Source organism: Molothrus ater, chromosome 20, assembly GCF_012460135.2.
Source record: "Molothrus ater isolate BHLD 08-10-18 breed brown headed cowbird chromosome 20, BPBGC_Mater_1.1, whole genome shotgun sequence".
Lineage (NCBI taxonomy): Eukaryota > Metazoa > Chordata > Aves > Passeriformes > Icteridae > Molothrus > Molothrus ater.
Window position 1 is genome coordinate 8,526,453 of NC_050497.2, and position 16,888 is coordinate 8,543,340.

Below are 16,888 nucleotides of genomic sequence, written 5' to 3' on the forward strand. Positions count from 1 at the left end.
CTGCATAATGGTTTCCTTTGTTCCCAGTTGGGACTATTTGGGCTTTTTTTAAAAGAAAAAAAATAAATAAATAAGGGGATGTCATGAGTCATTGGTGAAATATTCTGCAATCTGGAGCAGTGTGAATTGACACAGCTCTGTGGTAGCTCTTGGAAGGAGCAGATCAGTTCTGACCCTTTCCATAGCTGCCTTTTTTTTTTTTAATTCCCTTTTTAAATTTAAATTAAAAAGTTTATTTTAATTTATTTTTAATTAAAATTTAAGAAATAATTAAAAAATTAATTTAAAAAAATTAAATTTAATTTTTTTTAATTTTTTTTTTTAATTTTTAACCTCTTCCTAAGGAAAGACCTTTAATATCCTCAATCCTGCAGCTCACATCCTTCTCTTCTCCTCCTTAAAATGCCTTTTCTCTTTGCCCAAATAAATAATTGTGTTTTATTGGGCTGCTGGGACGCTGAAGAATTTAAGAGCCTCTGTTAAGCCCATCCAAAGGATGCTGGAGCAGCAGCAGCTGGGGCCTGATATTCTTATTTTAGGCCCTGTTTTATTTTAGCCTCTGCCACCCTGTTTTAGTCAGTTATCCCAGGGCTGCAGCCAGGTCAGCTGTGGTGAAAAGTGTTTAGATAAGGAGTCAAAATTGTTGAAATCCCAGGAGGCTGAAAAGGAGACTCCCAGCTCCATAAAAAAAGCCATCACTGAGGGGAAGCAACTTCCAGTCCTCAAAAACAAAGAATAAAAATAATAAAAGCAAATAAGCTTGCTTTTATTTCTTCTGGATCTGCCACAGGAACTCTAGGAATAATAGAACATCCCTAAATTAGGATGGAATATATAAATACCTCTTGGTTTTGATTCCAAATCTAAGCCCAGATGCTCAAGGCGACCTCTGGGGAGTGAGAAACCCAGGGAAGGGGCTGTGCCCTGCCTGGGCTGGGCTCTGCAAAGGCAATAATTGGGTGTTTATTTAGGGCTAAAAATACCTTGGAAAAGCACTTTAGGGCTGCTAAAGCTGGAAGGGGAAGGGTTTATTTGGGGCAGCAGTCCCTGTGCCGTGGGGATTCTCTGCTCCTTCCTGGAGGGACCCTGACCTCGGGTGGGTTTTGCAGGTTGGGGTTGAAGTTTTGGGGTCACCGAGGGCTCCTCCTGTCCCTCCTCATGCTCTGACCCCTCATGGCTTGGGGTGGAAAACACCTTTTTCCATTAAAATATGGAACAGCTTCTGTGTGAGGGCGGGGAGGCCCTGGCTCAGGTTGTCCAGAGAAATTGTGGCTTCCCCATCTCTGGAAGTGTCCAAGGCCAGGCTGGACAGGGCTTGGAGCGCCCTGGGACAGTGGAAGATGTCCTGAAATTCTTTTCACTACTCCTGAAATGCTCCCTCTTGGCTTCATTTGCTGGGAGATAAATGACAATTCTCCGTTCTGTTCATATCCAACAAAAACCATTCCAGCAAACCTGCACCCCTGGGCTGCAAATCCCCAGCCTGGTAAACGGTGAGGAAATGGCAGAGGGGACCTGGAATGAGCTGGGAATGATTTTTCATTCTTCACTTTATGGCACAAAAACCACAGCGCGACTGAGAGCTGCATCGGAAAGCCCTGAAGGGTTTTGGGATGCCCTTTGCCTGCTCCAAATGTGAATATGGAAGAAAATCCTCCCATTGCAGGCTGCCCACCCCTCCTGCAGAGCCCCAGATGCCTCAGCCAGGGCATTGAAGCAACAACAGGGCAGCTGTGCACAGCAAATTTGTGTCTCCAGGTGGATTTTTGCCGCTTTGAAGGGTGGTGGAAGGCAAAGAGTTGAAGGAAGATTGCAGGAATGCCCCTGAATTCTGTCAGGTTTGGGTTGGGAGGGACCTTCAGGCTCATCTCATTGGAGCCTCCCCTAGACCAGGCTTGGCAGAGCTCAGCTTTAGAATTCCCTGGAGCCCAGACCACGCTCTGTTTATAAAACCTGGTTTTTCCTTCTGTCCAGGGCTGCCCAGTTCCCTGCACTGGGAGCACTGGGAATGTCCCCAGCATGGTGAGCGAACCTCAGGAGCTCCTCAGCCCAGTGCCAAACCCTGTGGCTCTCCTCAGGGATGGGGATTTCATTAAAGGCCTTGAAAAATGAGATTTGTTTTGAGGTCTGCTGCCTGCGATTTGTAATCTTGCAGGCACTGGGAGCACAGATACGCACAAGGAACACATCAGTGACTTCTGGCAGAGCTTTGGGGGTGTTCAGGGTGGTAAAAATGATTCTTGCAGGCCTAAATATGGCTTGGATTAATGACTTCTGGCTGAGGCTGGGATTTGCAGTGTGCTCTGCAGGAGCTCCAGCTCCCATCTTGCACTGAGCAATGTTTCCATGGGGTTCTTGGGGTTTCCTGTAGGGTTTTTTGTTGTTGGTTTGGTTTGTTTGGGGTTGTTCAGTTTGGTTTGATGTTGTTTTGTTTTTGGTTTTTTTTTTGTTTTTTTTTTGAGGGGAGAATAATATTTAATTCTTTTCCTTATTTTCCCTTGGCCAGGGAAGATGGATTTAGGAGGGGAAACCAAAAATGATGATGGGGAAATGAAACTTTGGATAATTATTGAGGGGAGAAAGCATTTCCCTGGCCTGCAGTGTTGTGCTGAGCTCTGTGACTGACAGGTGTAATGGACTGAAATAAAATCCTTGTTTGTCATTGCACATATCCTGAAGGATCAGCAGGGTTTAAGGCAACTTTTCCTCTAAAAATTTGCCTTGAAGAACAGCAGGGGAAAGGAGAGTAGGAAGCACATTTCAGCTGAGTTTAAGGTTGTGACAATTGCCTGCTTTGAAGTCCAGCAGTGCCAGCCCTGTTGTCTCCTAATTCTTCTTTCTCCTTTTCTCTTTGCAGCTGAACCTGCAGACCTCTTGAAGGTGTTAGATTTTCATAATTTACCTGATGGTATCACAAAAACCACGGGGTTTTGCACAAGCAGAAGATCTTCAAAAGAAGCAGATGTTGCTTACAGAGTAACAAAAGATGCTCAGCTCAGTGCCCCAACAAAGCAGCTGTATCCTGGTGAGTCCAGCTTTTCGTTTGTCCCATGGAAATGCCCGATTCCTTCGTTTCCCCAGGGTGTTTGCAGCGCTTCTGCTGGTTCAGGGGGGCTGCAGCTTTCCAGCCATCAATTAATTTCCTTTTATCCCCGTGTTTGCATGTGGCTGTCTCTGTTAGAGGACACAGTGCCACCTCTGCTCCCTCAGACTGGACAATTCCCCCTCTCTCACTCTCACAGGGTGATACCCAGCAGGGGACGGAGCAGAGGAGCCCGGGCTGGGCTTTGTTCTGTGCCCAGCTCAGTGGGGTCTGGCTCTGGGGCTCTGCTCTCTGCCCTAACACAAATAATCACCAGATAAAAATAGCTGAGGCTGGCCCACGGGAACACATGTCCTGGGAAAAGTTGTTGGAAGGGATGGGAGGCTCATCAGAGCAAGGCTCGAAGCCCTTGAAGGGCACTGACCATTCTATTGCTGCCTGAGCAGAATGTTTTTGGGCCAAGGCATCAGCATTGTGTGTTTGGAAGAAGAAATTATGGACCCAAACCCCTCCCTGCCTGAGAGATGCAGTCAGCACCAGAATTCCTCCTTCCCAAGCCATCCAGGTGTCCCTGATTCACCTGGGGGAATGTGGTGGTGTTCACAGGGGTCCCAGGACAAGGGAAGAGATGAGAACCTTGACTTTATGTTTCAGAAGGCTGATTTATTATTTTATTTTATATATATATATATATATATATATATATACACATATATATACTAAAAGAATAGAAGAAAGGATTTAATCAGAAGGATGAAATCAAGGATTTCCTTGAAAGGAAAGGAATGGAATGATAATAAAATCTTGTGACTGACCAGAGAGTCCGAGACAGCCGGACTGTGATTGGCCATTAATTAGAAACAACCACATGAGACCAATCCCAGATGCACCTGTTGCATTCCACAGCAGCAGATAACCATTGTTGGCATTTTGTTCCTGAGGCCTCTCAGCTTCTCAGGAGGAAAAATCCTGGCAAAGGGATTTTTCATAAAATATGTCTGTGACAGGGGGAATGCTGGGGCTGGGCATGGCAGGGCTTGGATGAGAAAAGTGCCTTTGCTGAGGCAGGTTGGGCAGGGAAGGAGTTTAGGAAGGAAGGAAGGAATTCAGGAATTTAGGAAGGAAGGAAGAAATGAAGGAAGGAAGCTATCTATCTATCTAGCTAGCTGCTTTTGCTGGTGTGGGAGGCAGGAGGGGATTGAAGCAGAGCAGGCTCACTCAGCCTCCCTCAGGGCTTGGGAGGGGATGAATGGATTGGCTCAATCAGAGCTAATGGGCTGTGCCACCACCAGTGTTCTTATTTAACCAGGGCATCCCTCAGCCCCAGCCTGGCAGAGGCACAAATGAAGACTTTGAGGCTGCTCCCAACCCTCCCTCCCGTGCTTCCCTCGTTGTTGAGGTTGTTTCCAGCCTTCATCATTATCCTGCTGTGGCAATAATTGTATTAAACCCTGGTGAGCAGGAGCACAGTCTGGGTCGCACCTAAAAACTGAGCCTGATGTGGGGACAGATGAGAACAGGCTGGACATCATGGCATGGACAACCCTTAGCAAAGGAGTTGCTCAGTCTGGCCTAAAGCTGGGCTTAAATGTCTGCAGAAGGGCAAACCAGACCCTAAATTTGGTTTCATTGCTGTCCAGGGCAGGGAAGTTGTTTCTGATCACAGATCAAGTCACTGTGTGCCCAGCTGGACAGGCTGTGCCTTCTGTCCCTTCATGTCATGCTCCTGAAATGACTTCAAGTTTTAGGCCTGGTGTCTACAAGCTCCAACGTGTTCAAAAGAAATGTTCCAGCTTGGAATATCCAGCTGGAGTGGATTTGAGAGCTTGCCAGCACTTTCTGTAGCCACTGTGGAGTCTTGTCTGGTCACTTTTATGTAACAGAAACCAGCAAATGGTGCTGAACTGGAGGGGTAAAAACAAGGCTGGAACATTCTGGATGATTGTTTAACAAGGGATTGGATCACAGCAGGTCTGACAGAGGGGACACAAGCACAGAGAGCTGAGTCAAGAAAACTGAATCCTCATCCCTGCAGAGAACTGAGTCCTGGTCCCTGGAGAAAATTCAATCCTGGTCTCAGGAAAGAGCTCAGTGTCGAAGATTTTCTTGATTGCCTCCTTTTTGCCTTACTGCTTTTACATCCTCACCTTCACTGAGTTCTTGGCTCGCATCTTCCTTGGGTGGGAAGATCAGGATGGAGTTATGGAGAAACTTTTCCACCATTTCATCTCCTGGACACCCATGGGGTGCTTGAAGCAGCTCAGTCCCACTTTGAAAACTTCCAGGGTCCTTGATGCTCCTCTGCTGCTTACTCAGGAAAGAGGGAAGAGCCAAGTGAAGAACTCCCAGTGTTTTCCAGCAGATCCTTGGATGTTTCATCATCCCTTTAAGGAGATCTGACTTCAGCTCCCACCCCCAGATGAGAGAGGGGACAAAGATAACAAGGAAATTGCAGGGCAGTGCCCCAGGGGAATGCGGTTTTAGGGCTTTTGTGTCACCAGGAGGGTGGGTTGGAGCAGGGCTTGCCCTCTCTGCTCCACAGCACCCTTGGCAAACGTGCTCTGCACAGAATATTTTCTGCTAATTAGAAGCTGGTGCTTTTCTAAGTTGTAATTTCATGGGCTTTGCATTCTGCTGCCACAGCCAGCAAAGCAAGATGTATGTGTGTGTGTGTATATATATATATACATACACACAAAACTTGTTTTTTCATGCTCAAAAGAGTGAAAAAAAATCTGCTGAGATTCTTTTTGTCCTGGCTCCCTGAAGAAGTCCTGCTTCCCAACAAAATCTGTGCTTTTCCAGAAAGAAAAGCAAGAAAAAAAGGAGCAAGAAAGGCAAGGGTTCCAGTGGCAGCCAGCAAAATGTCATTTGTGTGCTTCCATCAAATTTGCAGTTGTCATTTGCCTTCTCAGAAATCTCTGTTAGAGCCTGAACAGTCACCCCTGAGAAAAACAAGTCATTGCTCAGCTGAGAGTCTCCTCAGCTGAAGGAAAAGGCCAGAAATTGGTGACACCATTGGAAACCAGCTTTGCTTTGAAGAGGAAAAGTGTAAAGGCTCAGGAAATGCCACTTTTCTCTTTGTGTTTGTGTCAGGAATGGGATCAGCTCACTGCTTTTCTGATTTCTGCTGTTCTGCAGCTCCAGACCAGGAGCAGGACTCCGGTTTAGGCTGTGTTTGGCTACACCTGGATTAGGATGAAGGTCTCAGGAGCAGGACTCTGGTTTAGGTACACCTGGATTAGGATGAAGGTCTCAGGAGCAGGACTCTGGTTTAGACTGTGTTTAGGTACACCTGGATTAGGATGAAGGTCTCAGGAACAGGACTGGTTTAGGCTCTGATTAGATTCCCCTGAATTAGGAAGGTCTCAGGAGCAGGACTCTGGTTTAGGCTGTGTTTGGGCACACCTGGATTAGCAAGAAGCTCCAGACTTGCCCTGTTTTGAAGACCACAAGGTTCTCCAGGACCTTTAATCACCGTGCCCAAGCCAGAAGCTGCTCAGCCTGACCCTGCCTCATCCATTGGAGCATCCCATGGATTCAGCCATGCCCACCCTGGAGCTCCTGCAGCTTCAGCAGGACTGGGGGCTCCCCCTCGTGCTGTGGGAGGTCCCACAGGGTGGTTTTGGGAGGCTCTGGCCACGGGGTGGGAGGAGGGTGCCAGCCAGCCCCAGCGACGGATGCGCAGCATCTCCCAGCGTGAGCTCGTTTGAGGAGTGAATCCAAGAGGAGGACTCCATCCCAAAGCCTTTGTTGGAGGGGTGTCTCCATTGTTTTGGAGGGATTTGGGTCAATTTCTCGCTGCCTGGTGTATTTATGGCCGTGTATTTATCAGTATTGGTGTGTGTGGGGATGTGTTTTCATCCCTCGTTCAGCAGCCCGGGTCATTTCTGCCTCTGACAGTGCAGGCATTGTTGTTTTGCCAGGACAGCAGAGCAGTAACAGAGTAATGTCAGCTATAATTCATCCATTATGATTATTTGGGTTGAGAAACTCGCATCACCATGGAGACATTTTGATAATAATGGAAAAAAAAATTAAAAGCAGCTTTTTAATGAGTTGGCAGCTTGTCCAAGTTGAAAGGTACTGTATTGTGGGTTCATAATGAAATTTTGGACATGAACTATTTTACATAAAAGGCCCAAATCTGTAGGCTGTAATTGGAGCCAGGAAGGCGTATGGTCCTGACTCAGTCCTCCAGGAGGGTTTGTGCACAGGGGAGGGAGATGAAGCTCAGGGAGGCACCAAAACCAGAGCTGCTCTGGCCAAATATCTGGGGCTGAGTCCTGGGCATAAATCAGAACCTAATGGCATTTAATTCCTGACTGGGAGGTCTCTCTGCTGCTTTCTGCTGCTTCCCAAATGTTATTTACACAAGGTGAGGGGGATTAACTTGGTACAAAGTGTTTCTCCATAGGTACCCTGAGTTATGCCCCTGAAATTCTCCCTTTGCTCTGCAGCAGTTCTGGATTTGATGCGACTCCTGCCTCATCCCCTTCCCTGCTGTGGGCAGATAAAAACATTAAAAACTTTGTTCCTAAATACTTAAATAAATACATAAACAGTTTGTTCCTTAAAATTGAAGCACCTCCCAGTCAGGAGAGGAAGGGAATGATCTCAGGGTTCTGTGTTTGAGCTCCAGCTTTGCTGTGGTGCCAAGAACTCCCCACTGCCACGTTCCTCATCCCCTCCCTGGGCGAAACCCCCCTAGAAAAAACCTAAACTAGTGAAGGAAATCTATTTGAAGCTTCTGGGCACTGAGCTTGGTGGTTTTTGTGGTTTATTTGGCTGCACATCTGCAGTTTAAACAGGATCCCTGTGTTCCCTGGGTGCCAGCAGTGCCACACGTGTCGCAAACCCCATGGTTTGTGGGGCTGCCCCTCTCTGCTCTGCCCTGCTGGGGTACAAAGCAATCCTTGGTTTGCTCCAGGGGGAGGTTCCCTGCAAGCCCCACGTTCTGAAATGCAGCAATCAGGGGGTTTCTGTGTATAATTTGATCAAGAAATCTTCTTTATGAATGCTCCTGGTGGTTTTCAAGCTGCCCTGTTTGGCATGTGCATCCAGGATTTTCAGTTTGGGCTCATTTTTTATTTTTTTCAGCCTGAACAGCAGAGAAATCCAAAGAGAGGGGAGGAATTTGGGTTTCTGCAAGAGGGTGATGCTCAGATTGAATCTTTAAATGTGTTTGCCTGGCCTTGCAGATTGACCCTGTACCGACAGAGTTTAATGGCTTTAATGGCTCCTCCAAACCTTGCAGAAATAAAGACAGAAATCACCTGTGATCAGACACAGCTCTTTCCTGAGGGGAGGAAAGGTCAGGAAATGAGGTGCTGTTTAATAAGCAGGCAAACCAGCATTTTCCATTGATTGCCAGATTTATTTCCTTTTTCAGATTTTTTTTTGTGTGTGTGTGTCTGCAGCAACCCTGAAAGGCAAAACCACGAAATCCTCTGTTCTCATCTGGAATGAACAAATCCTGATGCAATTCTCTGCTCCCTTAAAGAAAAACCCTTCAAGATTGTGTTGAGGCTTGATTTCCTCTGTCCCTTTGACAACCTAAATTCATTTGGAGCACCCGATGAAAGATTTTGTCTTGTGTCCTAAAGAGCTTTAGGGGAGCTTCTTTTGGAAGGGTTGGGTGCAAAAAACGCAATTTTAAGCCAATGACTTTTGTAGAACTTTTGTTTCCCCCAGCACAGGGGTTTCACCCCAGAGTATTTGGGGAAAATCCACATCTTCATCTGGCCCTATATAAACATTTAAGGCTGCTGATGTGCCCCCATCTGGAGACAAACCAGCCATGGCTTCTCAGACAAAACAGCACTGTTGATGTAGGGATTATTTCCGAGGAAACCTCACTAACCTCTTTGCTTTTCCACTCCAGCTTCCCCCTTCCCAGAGGACTTCTCCATTCTAACCACTGTAAAAGCGAAGAAAGGAGGTCAGTCCTTCTTGATCTCAATTTACAATGAGCAAGGGATCCAGCAAATTGGTGTGGAGTTGGGTAGATCTCCTGTATTCCTGTATGAAGACCATACAGGAAAGCCAGGCCCAGAAGACTATCCTCTCTTTAGAGGCATTAACCTAGCAGATGGCAAGTAAGTGACATTTTGTGCACCAAGGAAAAAACAGTTCATTGTTTGTATCCATGCCAGCATGTTGAACACTGTGTAAAATGGGAATCGTGCCTGTAGAAATGTATTTGCACACCCCTGGCAGCTGACAGGTGCCCCACTCTGTCATTTTGGCCTTTGGTGGATTAATTTGACATCTGTAAGAATTGTAAATGAGCAGTCAGTGCTGCTGTCTGCTACTTGTGGGGATAGGAACATTTGATCTTCCTGCGAAGGGCCTTCAAAAAAAAAAAAAATCAGTTTGTCTTGCAAAATCCACGCTGAGGCTTGTGCAGGGCTTGAAAAGAGGGTGGAAAAGGGAGACAACAGTGTGGCTTTATCCCTGCTTCTTGCTGAAGCCAGAGCTGGCCCTCTCCTGCCTGATTTGGAGGGATGAAAGCTGTCAACCAGCATTTCTCCTGCCAGCCAACCCTTTAGGCTCTGCCCAGGGAGGATTTCCATGAGAGCATCAATTCCTGAAAGTTCATGTTTTGTTCAATCGTTGCCTTGTCCTGCAAAGCCCAGGGCGGTGCCTGACGCATCTGTGGGCTGTGTCCTCACAGGTGGCACCGGGTGGCTCTGAGCGTGCAGAAGAAAAATGTCACCTTGGTTCTGGACTGTAAGAAGAAAATCACCAAGTTCCTGGACCGGAGCGAGCACCCCATCATCGACGTCAACGGCATCATCGTCTTTGGCACCAGGATCTTGGATGAGGAGGTCTTTGAGGTGAGCCATGGCAAGGAGCAGCTCTGCAGCTGTTCCACAGGGATGATGAGACACTTCCAGCTCATTTTTGAAATTTATGTTGGTTTTTTTTTTTTCCCCCCCACAGCAGAACGCTGTTGTTTGTGATTTTAAGTTTTTATTTTGTGTTTTTGTCGTACTGATGAAAATTGGGGGCCAGGTGGCCTTGGTGGAATGAGCTCCTCTGGTTGTCTGGTTTCAAGCCCTTGCTGGGGTTCTGGACCACCTCTACACTGGGTTTTTGGAACTCTTGGCACATTTAAACTGGGAAGGGCTCACAAGGTTCATCCCATGCTGGGATTTAGAGCTGCAGTGGCAGTGATTGAAGGCTGAGGGATGCAGCTCCCTCCCAAGCCCCTGCTCACCCTGGGGCTGTCGGAATTTGCTCTTTTTCCACTCATTGGCCATGGATTCTTGGTTCTTTTGCTCCATGACACGAGGGGACTCTCCTTGACAGCTTGGTTGGCTTGGTTGTCACCTCCCACACTCTGCTTCCGAAGGCAAAGCAAATTCCTGAGGGGTGGGATGTTCTTGTGTGATGGAAGCAGAAAGGCAGAGCATTATTTATAGACAAGGTACAGATGGGAGAAGCTTTATCCCATAGTTCAGCAGCATTTTAATGTCTACATTTCCCTGGCAAAATCAACTTCTGTGCTCTGCTGCACTTGTGAGGCTTTCCTGGGGATGAGAATCCTGTTCATGATCTTTCTTGTGAGCTGGAATTGCTTCCTAAAACCAGCACCAAGTGCAATGGGGTGTAATCAAGCCTTGTTGATCTCTAGCTCTTTATTTTTGTGGAATTTATTAAGAGGAAGAGCTGGATCTCCTGGGCCTCCCCAGCCCAGCAAAGGGATGGGAATATCTCCTATCCCTGGCTAATCAGAGCCATAGCAAAGCCAGTTCTTGCTTGCATTTTGCTGTCACTCAGAGGGAAAGTTCCAGTCTGTTTAATATTACCAACATCTGGGAGCTGCTCTGCTGTAAACAGAGGAGGAATGCCTGGGCTGGATAGATCTGCCAAAATCCCAGTTACAGAGTGAGGCCTCGATCTTGAAATTGTATTAAATTAAGAGACATTCCCTGGGAAGTTGAACAATTAGAATGGAAAGTAAAAGCTGGGTTTAATGGGCACTGGAGTGTCTTTCACAAGTGTTGGATATTCTGCCAAATATTTCAGCTCTGGATGCTGGGTTTTGCCTTGTTATATAAAAGTGGAGAGCTCTTCTCCAGCTCAGGTCCGGTAGAGCCCCTGGAAGGACTTTGGTGTCACATCCAGGCTGGATGAAAAACCTGCACTTTCATTTTGTGAAATGGCAGGATTCCCAGAACTGCCCCTGAAATCTGGGGGGTTCCCAGGTGCTTTTTAGGGCTCACCTGGTTCCTCTGCCAGGGAGGGAACTGAACCCAGGTGTTCATGGGTGCTCCCTGCTCCTCTTTTAGCCCTTTCTGTGGCCATGTTCCCTTGCTGAAAAGAATTTAAACCCCAAGGGGCTGTGGGACTGGTGCCTCAGCTTTAGCTTTTATATATTTACATTCTGTGCTCCTTTAGTGGGTGGGTCTGAGCTTCATATGAGGGGATGGGGAGCTCTGTGCACAGAGCAGGGAGACAAAACAATTCCTGCTCCAGCTGGGCACCAAGGACAAATGATCCAAATCTCAGCCCAAGAGCACAAACCCGGTGGGCTGGAGAGAGAAAAACAAGGGTGGGACTGCAGGGGCTAAAGCTGGAACGGGACAATGAACTGCAAGATGCAAATGGAGCAGAACTGATCCAAGGGAGAGACGCCGTGCCCGGCTGTGCATTTTGGGACCATTTTGGGTGCATTTTGGGACCATTTTGGGTGCATTTTGGGACCATTTTGGATGCATTTTGGGACCATTTTGGTTCATCTTGGCTGGGCTCTTGTGCTGCCCAAGGTGCATCCATGGAGGCCTCCTAATAAATCCCTGCTTTATTCTTTAGCTCTGTCCAGTTTCTGTTCTAAGCCACCCTTCTCAAGGCATCAGGACCTCCTCAGGTTTGGGGTGCAAAGGAGCCTCTCGCCTGTTCTGGCTGTGGGCTGCAGCTGCAGGATCTTGCTGGCATTAATGAGAACTGGGTCATTAGAAAATACTTATTTTTCTTTGTCTTGCATGTACTGAAATTACACAAGATGGATATAAACCCCCTCTAGTTCTGATATTTATCCTTTCTGGGTTTTTTTTGGTCCCCTCCTCACGCACCACTGAAGCCACCAGCAGCTTTAACTGGGGTGGAAGAAGCTTTTCTGAAGGCAGTGGACTAGAACCTAATTTCCTTCATATCTCAGCAACTCCATTTCCTTTGGCCCCTCCTTCCTCCTTTCTGCAAGGCTAAGCAGAAACTGTGCAGGCCCAGAACAAAGGGTTCAATTTCTGTGTTCCTGGAAAGCTGAGGGTTTCTGGAGCATGCAGGAGATGAAGCTGCTGCTGTCCCACCGCATCTGCAAACCCCAGCTCAGGAGGTTCTCATAGGGTGATGTTATGATGTTTGTATATTTGTGTTTGTAATTTTTTTTTTTGGTATTGTTTTCTCCCAAATTCGCCCTAAACCAGGACAGAGGTTTTCTGCTCTGCTGTGTTTGTCACTTCTGCTGGAAATTAAAATAACCCAGTGAGGTGGGAGTGGGATTGGAGACAGGGCTGGGGTTGGCTCTGTCTCACACAGGAGCTGTAAAGCAGTGGGAACTCATATCCTCCCTGTCAGGACTGAAATCAAACCAGCCCCAAACGCTTTTTGTTTTGGAAGCTGTAATTATTGAAATGCTGGGGTTGTGAGGGGAGCAGCTCAGAGCTCGGATGGGAACTTCCTCACACGTGTTCTGCTGCGAAAATGAAAACCCCAAAAAAACACTTGGAAAAAGCCTGGCAGGAAAGGTTAGAGGAGTTTCAAAATATTTCTCCAGCAAAACATTCTTCCAGTGGAAAAATGACTTCCTCTCATTAAAATTCAATTAGCTGGGAGGCTCTGAGGGTCTCTGTGAGGGACTGGGGAGGGCTGAAATGGGGCCAAGCCCTGGGCCCAGGTTGGACAAGCTGAGTTTTGTGCTGGGTTCGTTGTAAACAGGAGTTTACAAATGGCAGGATGGGCTCTTGCAGGGTTGGGAGGTTTCAAGCTGAGGGGATGAGGCTGCAAAGGGTTTTTTTTTTTATTTTGCAGGGGAGAGGGAAGGACAAAAATCCAGCCCGTGGTGGGGGATAAACTCTCTCTGCTGCAGTTCCTGTGGTGCAGCAGCACTGGGGGGAGTGCAGCCATGTGAATGTGTCTCAGTTTTAGAGGGAAAAACTTCCTTTTAATTTGCTTTCCTTTAAATATAAATTAGAAACCAAGTCCTCATGGTTGAGTGTAGGAATAGAGAGAGAGGGAGAAGCTTGGGAAAGGCTCTTTTGCAGCAAAAAAAAAAAAAAAGCATTTTCAGCCTGAAAGGCAACAATAATTCCCAAACCATCCTGGTGATGCCCATTTTGTGCCCATGGTCTGTCACACCTGGATCCCAGCAGGGAATGGGGGAATCCCATAACCCAGAGCTGGGGGGAAAGAGCTGCCCAAAGTCTGGGGCAGGGAAATGTTTCCACCCCTGGGCTGGATTTAACCCCTTTGTGGGGCTGTCTGGAGGCATCTCAGGGAAGAAATTCCATGAGAAATTTGGTTTCTGCAGCAGGGAGGGGCCCAGCCCCGTTTTTCTGCTCTGTGTTACTCCAGTGATGAGCAAAATGAGCTTTGTTCAGACCTTGCTGTTCCGTTTTCCTGCTGCATTTCCCATTTTTTTCCCCCTGATTTGCCAGCCTGGGGCTGTTGTGTGGTGATAAAAGTCTTGTACAGCCCCTGGCTCCAGAGCTGGGGTTGGCATTGTTAAATTGTGATGTGGACATGGGTAAAAAATTGAGTAGGTTTTGGCAAAACCTGAGGACAGCCTAGGAACAAGTGACTGCTTTTGCTGCCAATTTTTTTTTTTTTGGTTCATCTGTGTGAAATTTTGCAGCCTTGTCCCAGAAGTTAAGTGGGGTTTTGACCCTCTTGGATTGCAGCAGTGCCTGGAGTGGCTGAACTGACTTTTCCTGTGTGTGGAAAAGCTCAGGGCATGAATATATTGCTTTTTAAGGTCTTTTTGGCTCCTTCAGAAGACAAGAGGAGTTAATTTTGTGCGGCTGAGTGCCATAACTGTGTCTCAGTGGTGTAGTTGGTGCTGTAAAACCCAAAAAAAAAGTGGATTCCTCTGATCTCGGCACCTGTGGCCAGGAGGGGCTGACAAAAACTTGTGCCAAAGCTTGTCCTGGGATGGGACACAGCACCCTGGAGGGTGCTGAAAGATGCTGCCTTTGATTTCCTCTCCTCCTTTGTGATTTTTGTTTGTTTTTCTCAAGCCCACGAGTGAAATCAAGCCATCAGAAATGGAGGGAAAGCAATTTGGGATGAGCCAGAGAGGCTGGGCAGGGTGCCAGAGGTGCTCTTAGGGCTGCTGAGAGCTCCAAGGCAGCCCAGGACAAAGCAGGACAGACACATCAATGCTCCCAGCCCAGACATTGGGGCCCTTCAGCTGCTCCTGGGCTTCAAATGCCACCTCTCTTTTCATCTTGGGCCTTGTTTACACTCAAAAAACCAATTATCCCTGGGGTTGATAATCCCAGATTTCATTTCACTCTCGTCAGGGTGTTCTCCTTCCCTGCCCAGCTCCTGCATCCTTGGGAAATGCTCTTATTTTCTGAGTTTTGTAGGTTATTTTACTCTGAGCTTGGAAGGTTGGATCAAAAGCTTTTGCTTTAGTGGAAGGGGTAGAAATAAAAGCACATTTTTGTACATGTTGGTGCATTTTATGGTGGTTTTTTGCTGGTTTTGGGGATGGGGAAGTTTCAGAGCCTCCTCTTGCAGGCAGATCTGCCGTTAACACATCCAACAGCTCTGTGGACTCCAGGAGGAGATTTACTCTGTCTCTCCTCCCAGGACTGATGTGCTGGGCTGCAGAGAACTTGGTGCTAACTTAAGTTAGACTTTGTCAGCTCCTCAGGTCTAAATCCACCTCCAATTCACATTTAGACCAAATTTTGCCTCAGCACCTCTGTCTTGGCAGTTCCTGGTGGTAGGAGGGTCCTGTGCAAACATCAACAGCAGTGCCAAGGTGTGGGGAACACTTCTGATAGAGGGGGAAGCAAGAAATTCCCTGATTCAGGAGGAATTTCAACATGGAAAGGGTGGTCAGGCATTGGGAATGGGCTGAGCAGGGAAGTTTGGAGTCCCCAGCCCTGGAGGTGTCCAAGAAACACCCAAATGTGGCACTCAGGGTTTGTGACAAGATGGGGGTCAGGCACAGGTTGGACTCAATCTTGGAGCCTTTCCCCACCTAAATAATCCTGAAATTCTGGGATCTTCAAAGCAGCAGCACCCCAAGAACTCCCCATGAGCTCAGAGCTGGACCCAGCACATCCTGCAAGATCTGGGCTCAGCCCAGAGGCTCAGGAAGGAGCAGGGAAAGCCCAGATTAATGAAATTTTCATTCAACTTCAAACCCCATTTTTGATACTAGTGGTTTTTACTAACCTGGGTTTGGAAAGGGTGGTCAGGCATTGGGAATGGGCTGAGCAGGGAAGTTTGGAGTCCCCAGCCCTGGAGGTGTCCAAGAAACACCCAAATGTGGCACTCAGGGTTTGTGACAAGATAGGGGTCAGGCACAGGTTGGAGTCAGTCTTGGAGCCTTTCCCCACCTAAATAATCCTGAAATTCTGGGATCTTCAAAGCAGCAGCACCCCAGGAGCTCTCCATGAGCTCAGAGCTGGACCCAGCACATCCTGCAAGATCTGGGCTCAGCCCAGAGGCTCAGGAAGGAGCAGGGAAAGCCCAGATTAATGAAGTTTTCGTTCGACTTCAAAACCCATTTTTAAAAATTAGTGGTTTTTCCTAACCTGGATTTGTCTGTCAGGATGCACCACGGATCCATGTTCCCATTTCTCTCCCCCTGCCTTGGCAGGCTGCTGAAAGCAGGTAATTTACAGAGCTGGCTGCCTGCTCTGCTGGCCCTGCCAAATCTGATTTCACCTCCTTTGCTGTGCAGTCTTTCAGGGAGTGCAGAGAGGGGATGTTTTACACCACCACCATATACCACAGTGTGAGAGGATGGAAAATAAAACCTCCTGAGCCAGCATTTGGGGATCTTTATTGAAGATGTCTGTAGCTTTCCCCAGTCTCCTAATAATTCTCCATTTGCTTGCTGGTTTTCTCGTCATTCCTTCTGCTTTGCCTTATTTTTTTTATTTTTATTTTTTTTCCAAAGGATCCTCTTTAAAATGGTGCACTTGAGACATATGGATTAAATCACAGCTCTGGGCTCTTCCAGGAGAGCAGTGCTGCCTAGAAAATGTCTGCAATTATTGAGGATTATGCCTCTGGATGGGTTTGCAATTACCAGGGAGGTTTTTGGGGCAGCAGTCCAAGCGATGCAGTCGATCTGATCAAAAATGTGAAATTTGGCCCCGTTTGGCAGCACCTCAGCCACAGCATCACCTTACACAGGTGCCCAGGGACGTCATCTGGTTTTATCAGGGAGGGAGGGCAGCACTTGGGCCAGAATAAGAATTGCAAACCAGCTTGTAAAAGCGACTCTGTGCTTTCATTTCCACCCCAGAGTGGTGCTGGCTCATCTGACCCCTCAGTGCCAGGTGCCAGCGAGGAAAGTGAGAGCCTGGCTGGAAACATCAGCTGGATTGTTTGCATACACTCTGCTGAAACTCTTGTTTTCCATCTCCATTCGCTGGGTAATTGCAGGTTCAGCCATCTGGCCTGCACTCAAGCTTGGTGACTGGGTCAGCCTTGCCTGTAATGATGGAGCCTCGTTAGTCATGATTACAAAATCCACTTTTTTTTCCTTTTTTTTTTTTTTTTTTTGCTTTTCTGGGTTGGTTTTTCCGTGGGTTGTTTGTTTTTTTGGTTTGGTCAATGGTAAATTCCATTTCATGAACTGTCAAAGCAACTGTGCTG

General features: G+C 47.4%; 1 protein-coding gene across 2 annotated transcripts in view; it reads left to right on the plus strand.

The window, feature by feature from the left end:
* COL5A1 (collagen type V alpha 1 chain) overlaps positions 1 to 16,888 on the plus strand; it is a 134,191-nt gene that overhangs the window by 24,194 nt on the left and 93,109 nt on the right. For both annotated transcript variants that reach the window (XM_036394064.2, XM_036394065.2), the window contains exons 2-4: positions 2,858 to 3,025; positions 8,928 to 9,141; positions 9,720 to 9,882. In XM_036394064.2, coding sequence (XP_036249957.1) covers positions 2,858 to 3,025; positions 8,928 to 9,141; positions 9,720 to 9,882 — 545 coding nt within the window. The remainder of the gene's footprint in view (positions 1 to 2,857; positions 3,026 to 8,927; positions 9,142 to 9,719; positions 9,883 to 16,888) is intronic.